Here is a 17636-nt window from a genome sequence, read left to right as displayed (position 1 = left end):
GAATATGCTATTGGGATTAAAGAATCAGCACTAGGCTGGTTTAAATAATATTTTTTAAGATTGATTCATGTTTGTTCATGTTAGCAATGACCATGGAAGAGTCATTGCTAACATGTACCAAGTTAATCACAGAGTTCCACAAAGTTCTGGGCTGGGATATATACTTTTCACTTAAAATATGCTTCCCTTGGGAATTAGTATCAGAAAGCACATCATAAGTGTCCATTTGTATATTCTAATTGATACATTTAATAATTAAATTAACAGACCCTACAGTACAAAAACAATTTTTCATTAATTAAACATTAATGACTCAGCTGGCAGACCTCAGAACAGAGTTCCATTCCATTTATTAGATATGTTTTATAAATAGACACACTCAGTCACATACGTTGAAAGTATAAAAAATACAAGATTATAGGATTTTCTCGACATGTGAGGTCTCATTTTCGTTGCCTTTTGATTTGAACAACTAACAAAATGTAAAATTCATTTGATTTTACATACACAGCATAGTAGTTTTCACTTTCACAAGTCCATTTGTCAAGCAAGTTACTATCACCAGTATCATTTTAAATGAGATCAGAGCATAGAAAACAGAATCACATGCAGTCAGCAAATTTTCACTGAATCTGTACAGCACATCCTGTCAGCCAAAAACAAATTTTCAAATATATACTGTATGTGCTTCTTCAAGTTTCATTATATGTTGCCTTGAAAACTGTAAGCTATGCTGATTTAACAAGGAAAAAGGTTTAAATGGGGAAACATGATCGACAACTGTGAGAAAACAGCTTATTCATTTTCGATAAGGACCGAGAGCTGTAATGCTCCTGCCCATCTTCCAGATGGGTCATTTGTTAAATTAGGTCAGTTTTGAGAAGTTTGAATATTTCAAACATATAGTATGTTCCAGCTAGACTGTTGATTTTCAATTACTCAGCTGTACGTTTCATATCATCATCAGTATGCTGTCAGGAAATATGGGATTTAGGATGCTACAAAAATAAAATCAAGAAATGTAAAGTATACTAAAAAGAACCAGGCAACATGGCTAAGTTGCATTGATAAATGTTTCTAAAACTTCTTCAATCACTGAAAAATCTAATGGTTCTGATTTTCTAAAACAAAAAAATGGGCAGCATAAATCACACATAATAAATCTAGTGCAGCACAAATACACAACAAATGTCATCTTCAAGCATTTACATACCATATAGCTACTGTGCCAAATCTGGCTCAACATGTTCTAAGGACAATAACTTCTGCTCCTAATTCATATATTTTAATTTGCAAACATATTGAAAAATACAACTTCAGTGTTCTAGGAAATTGCATGATTTTTGGTATCATACCAAGTTTTCTTTTTGTAATAGATAACTCTTACTATTCACAGTGTTGAAAACTAAACAGTACAGGCCGACACATTGTGTGACTGGTAACTGGCACCATTTTATATCTATCGGGGAGGTTGCTGTCAAGTTCAGCACTGCTCCAGATTCTGCTTTGCATTATTACAAAACTACAGAAATTCACCTCCAAAGTATGCCATTAGACTCAGTAGGGAAGAAAAGGTCAACTCTCAATAACGTATTCTTACCCAAGCAACGATTATAGATGTTTAAAGTAGTCTCTTTTCCATTTTCATCATTTTCTTATGATGAGGATTTCAGTTGCAACCAAAGGTTCCAACATTTTATCTGAATATAATATAATATAATATAATTTAATATCAAATAATATCATAAAAGAAATCCTTGTACAGGAATGTGGTACTAACTCAAATAGCATCTTTGCATAGAAAGTACTTATGTAACTAAGAAAATAATGTTTTTTTCTGAATGGCATATCATTGAAGTATGTATAGATATGTGAAGAAATTAAAAGAGACTAAGCTATGAAGAACATATAGTAGTTGGTAATAATAATTAAAAAAATCAAAACCAAAATTGTTTGTTATCCCTCTAAAGGAAATGTGTTGTAACAGTACATAACCCTTTAAAAAGATAAAATAAATTGTGTGTACTGTACTCATTCTCCACCTGACAGGAATTATTCTGATAAAGACTAATACTAATACTAAATTTCATAACAAAATATTTGTCTACAAATGTTTATAATTAATTGATATCTAAATATGCGTAACAATATATATGTATTTCTATACATATATACTTACAACAAAAGGTATACTTAAATAATGTCATCAAGGAGATGCGGGGCCCCTACCCAGTCCAATGTCCTGGGTTCAGAGGCAGCCATAATCATGCACAGAAACTGTTTACCAGTCCTTTTGTCAATGGGATAAATAGTAGTGGGTGTGAACCTTCTGTTGCATTCCACAAACTCACACAGCTGTTGATACACCTGTGGGTATTCATGGCGTAGAAAAACCCCTCGAATTCTTAACTCTCGCTGTATATTGATAAAACAGATTTCCCTGGCCTTTCTGCCTTCCTCTCCGTCTTTGTCGATATCTGCTGTTCCTGGGGGTGGAGTCAGTATGAGTGTTTCCATGTCACTTTCTTTCTTGTGAACCTTTCGCTCAGGGCTAAAAGAAGCCAGAGCAACCTTTGCATATTTTCTGACAGTTGGAGCTTGGTTCCTTGGTGATGGCCCATCAGCCAATTGGTCACCAACAGCAATTGATACATTCAAGATGAAGCATTCATTTGGGTCATACTCTTTACCAGCTTGCTGCAGCTCCTTACAGTACTCCCCTAGGTTGTCCTTGAAGCTATCAAGCTCTCGAAGGGACAGATATGTAGGAGACATAAGTAGACTATCCAGGCCATACTGCAGGAAATTACTGGATGATGCCGGGTTTGGAAAACCAAGGAAGAGAACTCCTCTACCTCGAGAAAGGTAGCCAACTTTGGCAATCCGGGAGAAGGCTTTGTGGACTTCAACAGTTTCACGGCAGTGTTTGATGATGTGACGGCATGTGCTTCCAATTCTTCCATACAGGCAGCTTTCTTTATGAATGTCCCAGTCCTCTCTGCGACAGTTTCGAGAGCAGTAGTAGGTATAGCAGCTGTGGCAGGATTTAAAATATAAGCAAGCATTGAAGAGGGTTTCTGTCCTCCGACATCTGTTGTTTGAGCACATCATTGTATCATCCTCATCTGGGCTCTGATCGGGGGAGCACTCATCTGCACTCTTCATTGCATCACTGGCCCCATCCATCTCTTGAAAAGGATCAGGATTTATTCTTATTGAGGTTGGCTGCTTGTCAAGAGGAGCTGGTTCCTCTGTACCTGCCTTTGAACTTTTTCTGGACAGAGATACTGCTTCTTCCTCATCAATTAACTTTTTAAGTTGATCCAAAATGTCCTCGCTTGCCCTTCTACTAGGTGGCTTGTAATCTGTCACAAGATCTGCCAGAAGTTCATCAAGTTGTTCTAGGCTTTGCTGCAGTGAGGCATTGTCATGTGTCTTCTCTTTGGTTGAGCTTTCAAAGTCACAGTGAGACAGTTCTGGACCCTTGGTGCTTCTGGAGTCAAGAATGTCCCAACTAGCGGACCTACCTTCAGCCTTATTAAGGTTCCCTGTTCGAATGTCATTATCAGTGATTGTTATTTCTGGAGTTACAAACCAGAGTTTACTGGTACTGCTCTTTGAAATCTCTGTTGGGCTTTTGTCAACGAGTGAGTTATCTGACATTGATAAGGCTGCATAGCGTCTTGGGGAACTAGAGAGATTAACTACCACTGGTTGAGGTTTGTCACCTGTGGCTTCTGCAGGCTTCCTGGAGTCCAGAAGATCATCATAGCTCTGACCTCGCTGCACAGGAAGAGGTTGTTCCTTCTCTACATGATAGTTAAGAATATTATCCCAGGACCTTGAGTAAGATTTAGAATCTGCGCCAATTCTTTGAGTTTCTACACATGGGCTGGTATACCAAGGTGTTAACACAGGCTCTTGCTGAACTCTGGTTGGAGTGACTTGAGATACATAAGAGGCAGGATTGGTGGAATAACCAGATGCATCTGAACCATACCAATCATCAGTTTGAGCCTGGACAACTCGAGCATGTCTTCGGCCCTCTGTATAATATGCCCTTGCTGGGATATGGTGCTCAGGTGGAATTGCATACATGTCACTGGAATAATAAAACCTTGGTGGAGCAGTCTGGATTTGATAAGACCTTGGATCATCCCCATAAAATATTCTAGTTGGAGGTGTCTGTATGATGTACGGCCCTGGTTCATTTGCTGTATAGGGTTTGGGATATCCTGTCTTCACAGAGTATGGATAGGACTCCATTTCAGGATAATATGGTCTTGTAGCTACAGCATGCAAAGTTCGAGTCCTTGGATCTTGCACATATTGCACTTTTGGAGTATATGTTTGTCCTGGTGTGTAACGTTCGTCCTGAAAGTAAGAACTTGGTTGAGGAGGAACAGTAGTAACATATCTTCCTGGGTTGTCTGCATAAAAGAACTTGGTTGGCACATTAGGACTGGAATGAGCTCTTCTTTCCCTTCCATAGTAATCACTTGATGAGGGCATTCTTTGTGAGTGAATATCCATGGGTTGTAAGTAACTATTTGGCAAGCTGCGGGAATATGGATAAGTTTGCCTACTCTCTGTACCTAATGAGTCAGTGGGAGTTGGTGTTCTAGAGTAGGAGAAATGGCGTGGTACAGTGAGACTCCTACTCGCCCCACTGTGGTGCCTCTGCCATTGTATGTCCACTTGAGATTTACACTGTTTCGGTCCTGAATGATGTAATGCTGCGTCATCAGGTTTGATGTCCACCCGACACCTAACATGAGGGCTAGTTGCTGGTTTATCTAGTACTCCATCCTCTGAATTATCAGCAGCAAAGTGAGGTGAATATCCACTGCTGTCACCCATTTGAGGCTGTAACTTAATGGGATGTACTTCATGCATATGGGCCCTAGTTGCCGCATATGATGATTCCCTACGTGGGGATACTTCTGGTCTCCAGCGAGAGTCTCTTGCAGCCCTTTGGGATTCTCTACCCTTTCTCCCTGAAGATGAGCATCCTTCAAAAGACACAGGAGTGAGACTGGTCTGGACCCGGGGGGCACTCTTTGACCTTGTCCTTCTTTTTTGTTCAGAGACAACTAACTCACTGGCTATATCAGCAGCCATTGGTTGAGAAGTTAACCTATGGCTAAAAATGTCTGGAGCAGAAAAGCGGTATCTCTGTTGCTGGCCCAAAGCATTCCAGGCAACATCTTGGTTGGCTGCATGCTTATCAGCCTTCCTGTATGGGGACTCCATTGAATATTTGTGTGATTTTGGGAAATCCAATGACTTACAGTCAAAGGTATGGCAGTGCCTTTTATTGATGTTACTCTTACTGTCCTCCAGTGTGCTGAAATTTATAGCATCACATTGTAAGGACTCAAAGTGGGAAGAAATGGGAATCACTTTAATATCTCGATGCACAGTTGATAGGAGTATGTCAGGTGGGTCTGTACGTGTCATCTTAAAGGGAATCCTCTATTTATCTCCATCAAGTTGCTGTAATGTTGATTTCACCTGGAGAGAAAACAAAGAATTTCTGTCAGTGACAATTGTGCAGACATTAAAAAACGTACTAGTAGTCTTAATGACCGAAGCACTTTACATTACAGTTTGCCATTCACCCATTCACACAACCATTCATACAGTGCATCCATTAGCAGCACTTTTTTGTTCTATGAGGGGCAATTCGGAGTTCAGCATCTTGCCCAAGGACACTTCGGCATGCAGATGAGGAAGACTAGGATCGAACTGCCGACCTTCATGCTGGAGGACATCACTCTACCACTCAGCCAGAGCCGCCCCTACTACACCAATTATGAAATATTAAACAAAATTGACAATATGTACAAAAATATTACATCATATGTAAATATTGCCAATTTAAGCTTCCATGAGGAAACATGTTGACGGACTTGTCCATAGAAGTTTGTATTGGTGTTCTGATTCAGCAGCAGGTTTTGTGTAACATAGTACTCAGATGACTTTGGTCTGGTACTGGGTCTCTCTCTCTCTCTCTCTCTCTCTCTCTCTCTCTCTCTCTCTCTCTCTCTCTCTCTCTCTCTCTCTCTCTCTGCTTAACAAGGTACAACATCCTCTGCCCTTGACCCTCAGCAAGAGTGTCAGTGTCTATCATAAATGGAAAAATGGAGAAATGTTTTAAGAATCTATACAGAAGCAGATGACAGTAAGAGATGAAGGGAGCAGCAATGACAATTGTAATGATAGCAGTGGTATTGCCAGCAATGAATAAGCATATATACACAGATATATATATATATGTGTATAGCTAAGCAATGTAATTGTATATCATAATCCAGGATCAGCGGCCACCACAATCCACAATCAGAATCCTGATCCACAATGTGGCCGTAGCTGCGACCCTGGATTTGCAATGATAAAGCACAAGGACTCCATGGGAGAAGTCAAGTCAGTAACATGTATTTTTGAGACATTAATGTGATGAAGAGGGAGAAGAGGAAAGAGAGCGATCATCTTAACTACGCTACAATCCCTTATATTAGCAAACCAAGGCAGAACTGGGAGCTCTGTGATCTATTTTTCCTTAAAACTGAACTACAAAGCATTCGGAGCTTCTTCAAAAAAATGTACATTATTCCCGGGACTACTAAAGGTATTTCCTACTTGAAGTTTAGAATAAATGATTTTTAATGAATTTTGCAGCAACATCAACAGTATCAATCAATCAATCAATCAATCAATCAATCAATCAATCAATCAATCAATCAGATTTTATTTGTATAGCCCATATTCACAAATCACAATTTGTTTCATAGGGCTTTAACAAGGTGTGACATCCTCTGCCCTTAACCCTCAACCAGAGTAAGGAAAAACTACAAAAAACCTTTTAACAGGGTAAAAAGAAGGTAGAAACCTCAGAGAGAGCCACATGTGAGGGATCCCTCTCCCAGGAGGGACAGAAGTGCAATAGATGTCAAGTGTAAAGGAGAACATCAGAAAGATAAGGGTATTTGCAGCATAATGGAAGGTCAATGAATTGATGGATTATTGTCAGTAATGGTAGAGTATCTGAGTAGAAATATTGTATATCAAGCAGTCTTGCTGTTCGTGATGCACCATCATAATCCACGATGTGGCCGCAGCCGCGGTCCTGGATCTGCAGACGATAAGGCAAAGGGACTCCGGGGGAGAAGTCAAGTCAGTAACATGTATTGATGAGATACTAATTTCTTGGATTTGATAAGGAGGGAGAAGAGGGAAGAGAATCTGGAAAGAGAAGCTCCATGTGTCATGTGTCCCCCGACATTCTAGACCTATAGCAGCATAACTAAGAGCAGCTCCAAGTCAAACCTGGACCGGCTCTAACTATAAGCTTTATCATAAAGGAAGGTTTTAAAGTTCAAAATTCAAAGTGTTATATTTGTCATATACAGTCCTGTACATGATATTTGTACTTTGCCTTCCGCTACAAGTACAGTGCTTTAAGAGGGGGGTTGTGTGGTCTGGGTGTGTGAGTGCCTTCCCAGTGTGTTGCTGCTGGAGGTCTCGAAGTGGGCGTAGAATTGGTTGAGCTGTACAGGCAGGGTGGTGGTGGGGTTGGTGATCTCTGTGGTGGTGCCCTTATACTCTGTGATGTTATACTTGTCAATAAAACCTGAACAATGTAATCAATTAACTAAACTCCAAGCATGTCTCAAGGACATAAAAACCTGGATGACCTGCAATTTTCTCTTGTTAAACTCAGATAAAACAGAGGTTCTAATACTTGGCCCTAAACACCTTAGAGATACATTATCTAATGATATAGCTGCGCTAGACGACATTGCCCTTGCTTCCAATGAAACAGTCAGGAACTTGGGAGTGATCTTTGACCCGATTTGTCCTTTAATTCTCACTTAAAACAAATTTCAAGGACCGCCTTCTTCCACTTGCGTAATATCTCAAAAATCAGACATGTCCTGTCTCAAAAAGATGCAGAAAAACTAGTCCACGCCTTTGTTACATCCAGACTGGATTATTGTAATTCCTTATTATCAGGCTCCAGCAGTAAGTCGTTAAAGACTCTGCAGCTTGTCCAAAATGCTGCAGCACGAGTCCTGACAAGAACTAAGAAAAGAGACCACGATTCTCCTGTATTAGCTTCACTACACTGACTTCCAGTTAAATCTAGAATAGAATTTAAAATTCTCCTCCTCACCTTCAAGGCCCTTAATAATATGGCACCATTATACCTCAAAGAGCTGATAGTACCTTATCAACCCACTAGAGCACTGCGCTCCCAGAATTCAGGCTTCCTTGTCGTCCCTAAAGTCTCTAAAAGTAGAGTAGGAGCCAGAGCTTTCAGCTATCAAGCTCCTCTCCTGTGGAATCATCTCCCACTTTCAGTTCGGGAGGCAGACACCATCTGTACGTTTAAGAGTAGGCTTAAAACCTTCCTTTACGATAAAGCTTATAGTTAGAGCCGGTCCAGGCTTGTCTTAGACCTGCTCTTAGTTATGCTGCTATAGGTCTAGACAGTGACTAACCTCTTGTTACTGGAAGACCAGCTCTGCCTCCCGAGCTTCAGCCACCCCGAGCATCTCCACTTTCTCCCACTATGTACAAATTAAGCCAAAATATCCCAGATACAAACGCTGTCTCTGCTGTAGCGATATGGAGATGGAGCCTCGGTACTGAGATACTGCTGATACACATGCTTGACCAATTGTGTTACTCTCATCCGTCTATGATGTTCACCCTGTTTTAAGAGCATCACAATAATAAGAACAAAACTTACTAGAAAATGAGAACTTATACATACGTCATAACAATTAGCTAAAATGACAAAGAAACCATCTTTGAGAAAAATGTATTTGACGCATATTTTAACTTTCTAGTTTGGTCTTTGATGTCCCTTCCGCTAACAACATGGGGTTTATAACCTATCCTACAGTATATGTTAACAAATAAAAAAGGCCTTTTTGTAGGATGGCTGGAGATAGAAAATGTACTTGGTTACTGGAAGTGAGTGTTACTCTAGCTTCACATTCTGGTCTGCAGACTTTTCAGATGGCACACTTAAATCAGTAACATAGTGTATTAAGAGCTGATTACTGCATCAAACTGGTATCTCCTTTCATATATAGTGAATGACTATGGGGGGTAAGGGATGCAACTGCTCCAGTGGAAGAGTAGCAGTGTTACTTATGGTCACTGAGCATAGTCAGCACTGGCTTTTATGGTGCATTGAGGGTGTTTTCTATGAAGCTCAACTCTGCACTGCAACACTGCACCACTGGCACTGAACACCCTGGAAAATCCATTCATCCTGTCCAGAACCCTCCCCCAACATCCACATTCACACTGCACACCGACTCACCTTTACTATAATATACAATTATTATAATGTTATGTGAGGTTTTGTTGTCTATACTGTCTCAATTTTCATTTTGATTCTATGTGGTCCCCACCCCTGCAAACATCACTAACCTAAAGCAGAAGGAAAACCAGGCCATACTGGGATTTTTAAAGAGGGGATATCTCTTTTCAGCTGTATACTGTATGTACTAGTATGTACTACTACTGTATTGGAGCAAGGAGTTGAGGAATTTACTTATTTTTGTTCAGTTTATTGGCGGTTGGCAACCAATGTCCAGGTCTTCTTCTACGTTTAGTTTATTGAAGGATGGCAACCGACGTCAACGTGCATTACCGCCATCTACGGTGTTCTCCTCAGCCCTAATTCTTCTTCCTCTTCTCTCAACAGTGTGTGTTCCTCAAGGCAGGCCAATTTTATTTATAAAGCACCTGTTGTACACAGAGATAGATTAATCAAGATGCTGTTGAGGAACATCAGAAGGAAAACATAACAGAAACAAAATTTAAAAAAAATCAAGGAGTAGAATAAGAGATAAAAAGATTAAGAGAGATAAAATGTTATAAAATAGATGCATTTGTATCTGGCTAAGATCAAGTGTGTGAGGAAGAAGAAGAACAATATGAAGAACAGTATGGAGGCATTTTTTTCCGTTGTTTTTTTCCGTCTGAAGAAGGGGTTCCATTTACTTCACTTGTATTGGATTTGGCTTCAACGCTGCTTACCCCTGAAACTCCAAAAGTGTTAAGGTAACGTGCTCCTTTGTGTGTAATCTGTTGTCTTTTAGGTGAGCGGCAACAATGAGTTGCTAATCTGTACTGCCAAATACAATTATTTCTTTTTCATTGTTGAGTTTTAGGAAATTTTGCGACATAAACAGGGAGAAACTGTTCTACTGTTTTTATTCTAACTGCCTTCTGTGAAAATTGAGTCTATACAAGAGAATTGCAATAACTGTTTAAAAACTGTCATTGACAGGAATGCAAGGGTACAATTTATACTTTGGTTAGGGGGTCATAATATGGGATGATTCCATCCATATACTGCTTATGGCTGGAATATTTTCAGCACAGTAGGGTAAAAGAAAAGCAGAGTATAATTGTACCTTTTTTCTTTTTTTTTTACTTGACTAAACATTAAAAGTTATAAAAGTAATCAAGGGGGGATGTTTTAAGTGCCAAAAATGAACAGGTTGAATGATTACAGTAATGTGTTGGCACCTAGCCACCACAATTAAGACACACCAACACATACAGCCCTTAGTAGGTTAATACAATGCATGAAATACAAACACCCACACATTTGTAGTTTTGTTGTTATTTACAGTTAAATTAATGTACAAAACAGGACAAATCCAAGTCTCAAATAAGCGTCTTTTATAAAAGGTCTGGTTATTTCTCTGCTATTTAAATGCATCAAGGCACAAACTACAAAATTAGAATCGCTGATAATTTGAATTTGAAAACACTACACTGAGGTGTATGATTTACCTTAATCCTCAACATTATTAAAAAATATATCAAATAAAATTGATCAAGTTAAATTGTAACCACGTCATCATTACACATGACTATTTTCATTAATATTTAGTAGGTGCTCAATTTATTCAGTCTTCAATACTGCTGTAGTACAGTTCAAATGAGGCTTCACACAGGTAGTGACTCAAATCAGGTGAAATGAATCACATTTTTTAAAGATTAATCAGCAAAAACTAAGCATTGTTTGATAAAAACATTCTTTTTATTTGATACACTGCTTTAATTTTAAAGGATGTGTATTTGTCCTCCATATATGTAAGTGTGTATCTGGTTCACTCAAAATGTTTTGCTCTCTTTATTGTTTGTACTGACTGGATCATTGAAACCATGCAAAGAATTATAGATAGTACTTGAACTCCCATGTTTTACAATTCAAGAGCTTGTGATCAAATGCTTAAGACGGTTGTATTATTGACATTAATTTAGATTTTACCTTTTATTAGATAATTCAATATCTACAGGGAGGTCTATTATATACTACGCTTTTTGTAAAGTGTACCATGGAACACTTGCAGGAGGATGTAACATAATGTATCCCAAAGAACACTAAATAGCAAGGTCAGTGAGGAGAGTAAAAAAAACAGATGACCATGTCTTTCACTATGTTGTTATTACCAAAATTAGGTTAGATGCCTCTCTCCTGCTCATACTAAGTAACTGTACACTGTGTTCAAAACAAAGGTAGTGATGCTTAGCGTCATGCTAAGAATGGGTAGCAAGCTCCATTATAATTCACTCAATGGGCTTTGCTGTTTTGTGCTCTGTGACCCGTGGCACTGCAAAGAGAAGACATTGCGTTATTATTCAGGTTCCTTCAGCAATACACCAGTAGTGTGTGTGCTTGACTTAATTACTATCCTTAACCATTCTAAGTTAGCCAAAGAAAAAGCAATTATTGTAATCATTTATAATTGTTCCTGTTTTCAAAATCAAAATGAAAGCTGCCCAACATTGTATTTTATTGTATTTCATTTTTCTTCAAGTGGCCATACCATAGCCATAGCTGGCTGCAGTATATAGAAAGTCAAGTGCGTGTTGAATAATGAATACATTTTCTCAAAGATGGTTTATTCTTTAGATGCTCTTATGACATCGATGTGTGTCCAAAGGTTTTCCAGCAAGTCTGGTTATCTGTTGTCTGATGCTAAGCTAAAAACAGGGTGAGAAGTCACTGCCGACAGCTGAGAATGATTAGTGATTCGTCCAGTGCATGTATTGGCAGGACCTTCACACCAAGGTCACTACAGCACAATATTTTGAGGATTTTCATGACAACAGCTCTGCAAATGTGGATGTACCCAAAGCCACAGATAGTGAGGAATGGATTTGTTTGTTTTTTCTGACTGGCACAACTTGCTAACTGGTCAACTTGCAAACCATCTTTGTCCCTAGACAAGTTAGACTAACCCAGTTTCACAGTATACCATTGATATCATATCATGTCCATTTGCTTGTCTTAAACAAGTTGACAAAACAGAATCTTTCCCTCCACTGCCTATCACATACATGTATACATGCAGAGAAAATGGCATAGGGAAGCAAGACCGATCCCTTTGAATATTCCAAACATTAAAGTGGATGCAAAGTGGCTGCCAAAGAAGTGCACACTTAAAACACTTTGAGAACACCATTCCTCAAGTATGTTTCCCATTTATAACTTAAGTCCCTCTAATTAGTAATCCTAAAAGACGTTATCTCAATATCTTACACATTATCGATCCTGACTCTGCATCGTCTGTCCATTAGATAACTAAAGAACAACAAGTGACTTACAGACACACACTGACCCTGATCTGACCACAGAAACAAACTTTCCCAACACAGGGGGCAAGGGAATTCTTCAGGAGAATAAGAGACATGGTGTGTGTGTGTGTGTGTGTGTGTGAGAGACAGAGAGAGAGACTAATCATCTTTCTTTATCTTCAGAGGAGTGTAAAGGACCCCAAGATTGACAGAGCAGTGTGAGTTGGAAAAAAGATTGTGGCTGCCGTTGCTCACTGCTGGAAGCGGCAGCGGCCACTCCGAGGTGCTCAAGTGGAAATAGGCCTAAAGACAAAAGATGATCCACTGGCAGTGAGAGGTGAGCCTCACACAAATGCATTTCCCAAGATATGTTACCATTCCCAAGAATCTTTGCATGTTTTTTTTGCACTCTGGAGTCTGCACGTTCTTGACTGCCTCCACCTTGGTCTATTTTCAGTCCATCTTTGGACATAGAGTGTCCCAGATATTTTATTTCCTCGAGTCCTATGTTGCATTTTTTGGGGTTCAGTTTAAGTTTCTTGGCGCTGTTCCAGAACTTCTTTCAGTCACTTGTTCTTTAGTGTCACCCCACACCAGGATGTCATCGAAATGAAATGATATTGATATTATATATATATTCATTCATTCAGTCCATCCTGACTCTCTCTCACTCTCTCTCTCATAATGACATACGTCTCTTAAACGAGTGAAATCATTATAGCAGCACACATTCATTCAGTCCTTCAGCCCCTTCTCACTCCGCTCACTCTCTTTTCCTTCATCCTTCTTTTCTGCTCATGCCAACACACCAGCACACACACACACAAACACAGTGTCATTGGCAGGGGCAGACTGGGACAATAATTCAGGCTGGGAATTTGACTCCTTTCCAGGCCACCCTTTTCACGCAAAGCACCAGGGGCCTCTTTATAACCGTTGCATACGCACAAAATGGGGCCTGAAACTTGCGTATGTCACTTCTCGCGCAAACATTGGTATTTATAAAAAGAAACTTGACGGGAGAATGTGCGCACTTCCACGCTAACTCTGACCCATGGGTACGAACATTTTGGAGACGGGAAAATGACGATGCAGACGTGAAGTGGTGAGCTGAAGCAGATTATTGATCCACTTCATCATTAACATTGAAAGCAACAGCGCTATCTGTGCTCGCGCGACAGGTTCAATAAGAACCTTCATTTGAAAAAGAGATAAAACAACTTAAGTCAATATTAGTTTTTAATAATATCTCACTTTCAAACTTCTTTTTCCAAATAATATCCCAGAGTGGAGGTTAGGATCCACTGATGTGTGAAGTAATCGGTCCGATTGCTCTAAATATAGAAATACATGCGGTGACACTCGTGCGTAATGCTGCTTGATGGATGCACGCGAATGGGAGGATGAGGAGGAAAGAAGGGTTCAGCGATGACTGATCAGCTGAAATAGATCCTATAGATCTGTGGTCTTAGATCTTTGTGCTAAACTGAGTCCAGTATTAGATCGACCAACGAAACTGAACCATCCCAGTACAAACACAAGCTTATAAATAGAATTCTGTTAAATTTGATAGATTGAGGACATCACAGCTGTCTCTGAATTTAATAATGCTGCAGTTTTGGATGATTAAAATACAAAAAGATGATATAACAAGTTCCCTCACAGTCTGACACCTCGATGTCAGTGTCAGAAGGTTCACCTTGGAAACCCTTTGGTCAGCAGGATAATTTAATATTCATTAGTTTCTTTGCATTGACCATTTATGGTTGAATGTGGGCGTGAAGAGGGCGGGATATGAGGTAGATTAACTTGTGAACGTTCCCAGGTGGACTGTGATTTATAAATGTATCAGCTGCTAATGGCTGCTATACAACAATTTCAGGTGGTGGCACTGTAATATGATTTGGGTACTATGTGCGTCACTGAGAGACGTCACGTCCGATGTGATTACGTTGGTTGCCAGATAGGTGGATTTCAAAGATCTGTCAACTCATTTGTGCTTTCGATATTATTGCTAATCAGTTCAAGGCCAAAAAGACCATCAGGCAAGTGGGAAACGTCCCGGTGCTTCCGATGTGCAGTCCGCCACCGGGCATTGGACACATCTGGGTAAAACCATAATGTGGTCTTCACAAACACTATTGACTGTCATGATTATTTGCATATAGAGTGGCAAAATTCATTGTTTTCAAATCTTATGAATTTGAATATATGGCCCAACCCTGGTCTCTACACCATCCAGTCCAAACACCATCCAGTCCAAACTGCAGGTCAAAATCACAGCCGGCTCATTTGGATAATTTGATTATTTTCATTTCACCCATATTGAACTGAGACAAAGACACAGAGCAGAGCTGCTGATCTTGGCAAAAACAATAATTGATTTGCTTCCTAGTTGGAAATATGTTTTCAAATTCAAAGCATAACAATTGTTTTGTTGCTGTGATGTTTTATATCAAGATGAAAAAGAGAGCTTTTAGTCTGAAATGTGTTAAAATTCCTCATATTATGAAAAACATTGACTGCTAAATGTTCATATGCTGCTAAAACCCTTATCTTTCTGATGTTCTCCTTTACACGTGGCATCTATTGCACTTCTGTCCGTCCTGGGAGAGGGATCCCTCACATGTGGCTCTCTCTGAGGTTTCTACGTTCTTTTTACCCTGTTAAAAGGGTTTTAGTAGTTTTTCCTTCCTCTGGTTGAGGGTTAAGGGCAGAGGATGTCACACCTTGTCAAAGCCCTATGAGGCAAATTGTGATTTGTGAATATGGGCTATACAAATAAAATTTGATTGATTGATTGATTGACTACTATATACTACTATATGTATCTTACCTCGGTTATTAACTAATCTAATTGTGCAATAATAGTGTCATATATGTGAAAACCTGGTCAACTGGTATATGTTCTGTTTATATTGTATGTTATTTTCAATTTTTTTTTCAATTTCCATGTGTCTATATTGTGTCTTTACTTATGTATTACTTTTACTGAGCGTTGTCCCTCTCTGAGCAGAGACATCAGGAAAGCAGCTAAGAAATCCTGAAATGCCTTGTAAAGATGCCCAATAATGTGTTACAACATTCTGCTGCAGATTAAGATTCACACATCAGCAACACATAGTACCATAGATCAGTGTCACACTGCCAGTGGCTGAAACTGATTATTTGAACACACCAACCAACATCAGATCATAAAGAAGCAATTGCGTCTTTGTGATCTGATATCGGTTGCAACATGGTGGACAATTCCAGGCAACAAGTCATAATATCATTTTGATAGAGAACTTTTACTTGATAACAAATACCACCTACGGGTAGCTATTGCTCAGGGATAGAGTGGGTCGATCGATCCCCGTGTGCCAAAGTGTTCATAGATGCATAAATGCACTGTGTGAATGTGTGTGTGAATGGGTTAATGGCAAAAATGTAATGTGAAATGAAGGTCATCAAGACTTGCTTAGCATGTATGTTAATTACAGTCCCATGTCAAGACCAGGCTATCAAAATGTATGGGAGAGGGCCACAGATGCACTTTCAATCGTCAAAAAGCTTTTGATAGGTTTGTCTCTAGATTAGGATTAAACTTCGACTATGGGTTGAACTTCTACAATGCACGGTTTTACACTAACCTCTGACGTCATCAGCTGATGATCACCATAGCACAAGATTATTAGATTTATTTTGTTGGAAAATGTTACAGCTGACACATTTCATACAATTTGATGTCCTGATAACTTCCACTTCTAGGATCACACCCTTGTCTGATTAGTTATAAGATCATGGGATCAGAAAGCCACCCGAGGCAACCACATCGTGCTTGTCGCAGTGTGCATAGCAACGCTCACAAGCTAGCACATAGCTTGCTTATTTATACAAAATGTGTAAATAGGAAACCTATCTGTTCACATTATATAGATCTGAAGCATCAATATGCTGGTGTAATCTTGACCAAAAACACAGCAACCCACACAACACCAGTAACAGTGCAGGGCTTGCAGTGACCTGCCTGGAAGGAAATGAACTTGGTTTCGCAGATCGAAGCATCAAGACCGAACAAACGTCGCATTGACTCGCCGAGCTAACAAACCGAGCGATGTGCCCGCGGAGAGCTGCTGCTGCTGCGGAGAGAGCTGCTGCTGCTGCCTGGAGCCGCGACCCGCACCGGGGTGCTGCCAGCGGGTCGAGCCCGTGGGCAGACTCGTCCACCAGCCGGTGAGGAAATGACTTCACTGGGCAGTAATGAATGGGAGCGGTAACACACCGCATCCCTCCGTGCGTGAACATACCACAAACCAAACGACACACTTGTCCACAGCCCGGATGACACACGCTTTACCGAACACCTGCACAGTCCTTTTCACGCTTCACACCGTCGCAGCAAATGTCAGATCAATCAGACAGCAAAGCAACCTTTGCAGGCTGTGGAGGTAATATTCATCTTTTGATCTGGATCTCCTGCATCCTCCCCGTGCACGACGGAACCGAATCGCTTGTCCGACGATCTCTTACCGCATCAGTCCGGAAGTCAAACCAGTGCTCATCCATTTTTGCGAGGCGAGGCTGCACAATGGTGGTTTCCCAATGACGACATCGGGCAAGTGCGAAAGCTGAAACTAGAATATCCGTCTTTTTGGTCAGACTACACGGGTTCTCCCTGTCCTCCTCCCTATTGCTCCAACGATGGCGCAACCGCGCTGCACCATCCACATCTACGAGGCTGCGACACTCCCCCCACCCCTCCCTCCTCCCGGCAGCCTCTGTCTTCCATCAGTCTGTCTGAGAGTAACAGATTTCCTACCAAATATTGCTCATCGTGCACAAGCATCATCAGATGGTGTCAACGTTAGAAGGAGTTTGATCATGTGGGAGTCAGAACTAACTGGTTAGGTTTAGGACCAGGTTGAGGCCTATCAGGGTCCCTATAATACACCAAGAGGAAACAGAACATCTCCCCTCAATCTTCTTTCCGTTGGAATGTAACGACAATCACAAAGGACCCTCATCTTTTTTACAGCAAT

The 17636-nt window shown here is 40.2% G+C and overlaps 1 protein-coding gene across 1 annotated transcript; it reads right to left on the bottom strand.

The window, feature by feature from the left end:
* Positions 1 to 333: 333 nt before the first annotated feature.
* ajm1 (apical junction component 1 homolog) lies at positions 334 to 17343 on the bottom strand. Its single transcript, XM_035183905.2, has 2 exons — positions 17128 to 17343; positions 334 to 5514 (listed from the first exon to the last, which is right to left on the bottom strand). The coding sequence occupies exon 2, from the start codon at positions 5458 to 5460 to the stop codon at positions 2194 to 2196; it is 3267 nt and encodes a 1088-aa protein (XP_035039796.1). The 5' UTR covers positions 5461 to 5514; positions 17128 to 17343; the 3' UTR covers positions 334 to 2193.
* Between the last annotated feature and the right edge of the window lie 293 nt (positions 17344 to 17636).

This window comes from Hippoglossus stenolepis, chromosome 18 (assembly GCF_022539355.2).
Source record: "Hippoglossus stenolepis isolate QCI-W04-F060 chromosome 18, HSTE1.2, whole genome shotgun sequence".
Lineage (NCBI taxonomy): Eukaryota > Metazoa > Chordata > Actinopteri > Pleuronectiformes > Pleuronectidae > Hippoglossus > Hippoglossus stenolepis.
This window is presented reverse-complemented; position numbering and strand designations above follow the sequence as displayed.

Coding starts and splice junctions, on each gene's coding strand:
- ajm1 (XM_035183905.2), bottom strand. CDS start 5,460: ATGACACGTACAGACCCACCTGACATACTCCTATCAACTGTGCATCGA.